Below are 1,785 nucleotides of genomic sequence, written 5' to 3'. Positions count from 1 at the left end.
GTGGCTCTGCGGCCCCCCCCAGCCGGACCTAGGGGTATGGCAGGAGCAGGCGACTCCAGCCGGGGAGCTGGGGAGAGGGGCCCCTGGCTGTACAGTGCGTAGCAGACAGCAGGGTGTCTCCGGTGAGAAAGGCCAGGCCTGGCCTGTGGGTCAGGGGTGGCAGCCCCGGGCAGCCCGCCTGGAGCGGGCGTTTCCTGTTGGAAACTCTGAGCCGCGGGCTGGGGCTGGGAAGGAAGACTGAGTCACCCCTCAGGGCTGGTCCCACCACAGCCACACCCAGGGCAGCCACCGGGTGACCGGCCAGGAGGGGCGGGCCCTGGCCACGCCCACCAGACAAGGGGCAGCCAGGGGAGGGCCAGGCACCCCTGGCAGGAGACACTGTCCCCCACCAGGGGGCTGGGAAGGCCAGGACTGGCCACAGCCCAGGGCCGAGGCCGCCCCTGCCCTGACACACTCATCCTCGGAGGGCGTGGCCAGCAGGCCCCCCAGACAGGCTGGAACCCCGACACCCTCGGCGCTTGGGAACTGGGCCTGGGTCCCCCACCTGGCCAGCTCCCACCACCCACCGGCCTCACCTCAGGCCCCCCGCAGCCCCCCAAAACCAGGCCGGCCCTCGGGCCAAGCCCCAGGCAGTGTCCACTTGCGGCAAGTGGCAAAGCCCTAGTCAGGACGCCTCAGAGCCGGGACACGGGCAGGGCCTGGCCGCCACAGGCCCGGCCGCCTGAGCCAGGAGGACTCCCCTGGGCGCAGCTGGGCCTGGCCTGGCCTCTGGGATGTGCTGCCCGGGGTCCGTGCTCCCCCCAGGGCTACCCCTGCCTAGGCCAACCCCGCGCCGGCCAGGCCCGGACACCCCCAAGCCACATGGCCCCGGAAGACGGGGCTCAAACAGCTGCCCGGGCCTCTGCCCAGAGGCCCTCTGCACAGACAGGCCACGTCCAGACGGGGCGAGGCGCGCAGGGCACAGGATGGCCGCGTGAGCTGGGCGGGCAGGGCCACACCAGCTGTCCCTGCCAGTCCAGGCCGGCCACGCCGAGATGGCCCGGAGGCCCAGCGCCCGAGTCCCTGTGGCCTCCCCAAGCCAGGAGCCTCAGCCCCAGCACCCCAGGCTGCGAGCCGCCTGCACCCCGTGCCCACCCGCGGCCGTGCTAACCTGAGGGTGGTACCAGCTCCGAGCCAGGCCTGGCCAGGGCCCCCGGGGTGGGGGCGGGCGACGCGGGGGGCAACGGGGTCCCCTCCTCCGGCTCCTTCCGGCGGTAGCCAAGACGCTCCTCACGGGCAGGGTCGGCCGCGAGCGGGGGGCCCCGCTTGGGGGGGCAGCCCAGGGGCCCCTGCAAGGCCTGCACGTGCTGGGCTCGGCGCGCAGGCGTCGCCATGGCGACCGGGCGGCGCACGCGCTGCAGGGAGGCCGGCACGATCTCCGGCGGCAGGTGCAGGTACTGGCGCAGGTGGACGACGCCCTCGTCGGTGAGGTACCAGTAGAGGTGGCGCCAGGCGAAGGTCTCCCGCACCAGCCCGCGCGCCCGCAGGGAGGCCATGGCCCGCAGGACCTGCAGGTTGGTGGCGCCGGGCACGTGGGGGTGCGGGCTGCGCGGCCGCAGGTCCTTCTTGGCCACCATCACGCCCTCTCGGAAGAGCACCTCGTAGATGGCGCGCAGCTGGTCCAGCGGCATGAGCATGCCGGCCACCATGGCTGCGGCGCGCGGCTGCTCGCTGGGGAGTCTCCGCGCTGTGCGCTCGCCGATCCTGCCGGCACCGCCGCGCTCCCGCCCTCGGCGCCGGCCCCTC

The 1,785-nt window shown here is 74.5% G+C and overlaps 1 protein-coding gene across 1 annotated transcript in view; it reads right to left on the bottom strand.

Annotated features, from left to right (window-relative positions):
- Positions 1-1,703, bottom strand: part of PLEC (plectin) — a 29,357-nt gene extending 27,654 nt beyond the window's left edge. The window contains exon 1 of the mRNA XM_012722872.1: positions 1,151-1,703. Coding sequence (XP_012578326.1) covers positions 1,151-1,688 — 538 coding nt within the window. The 5' untranslated portion in view covers positions 1,689-1,703. The remainder of the gene's footprint in view (positions 1-1,150) is intronic.
- Positions 1,704-1,785: the final 82 nt, after the last annotated feature.

This window comes from Condylura cristata, unplaced genomic scaffold (assembly GCF_000260355.1).
Source record: "Condylura cristata isolate star-nosed mole 26May11 unplaced genomic scaffold, ConCri1.0 scaffold00009, whole genome shotgun sequence".
Lineage (NCBI taxonomy): Eukaryota > Metazoa > Chordata > Mammalia > Eulipotyphla > Talpidae > Condylura > Condylura cristata.
This window is presented reverse-complemented; position numbering and strand designations above follow the sequence as displayed.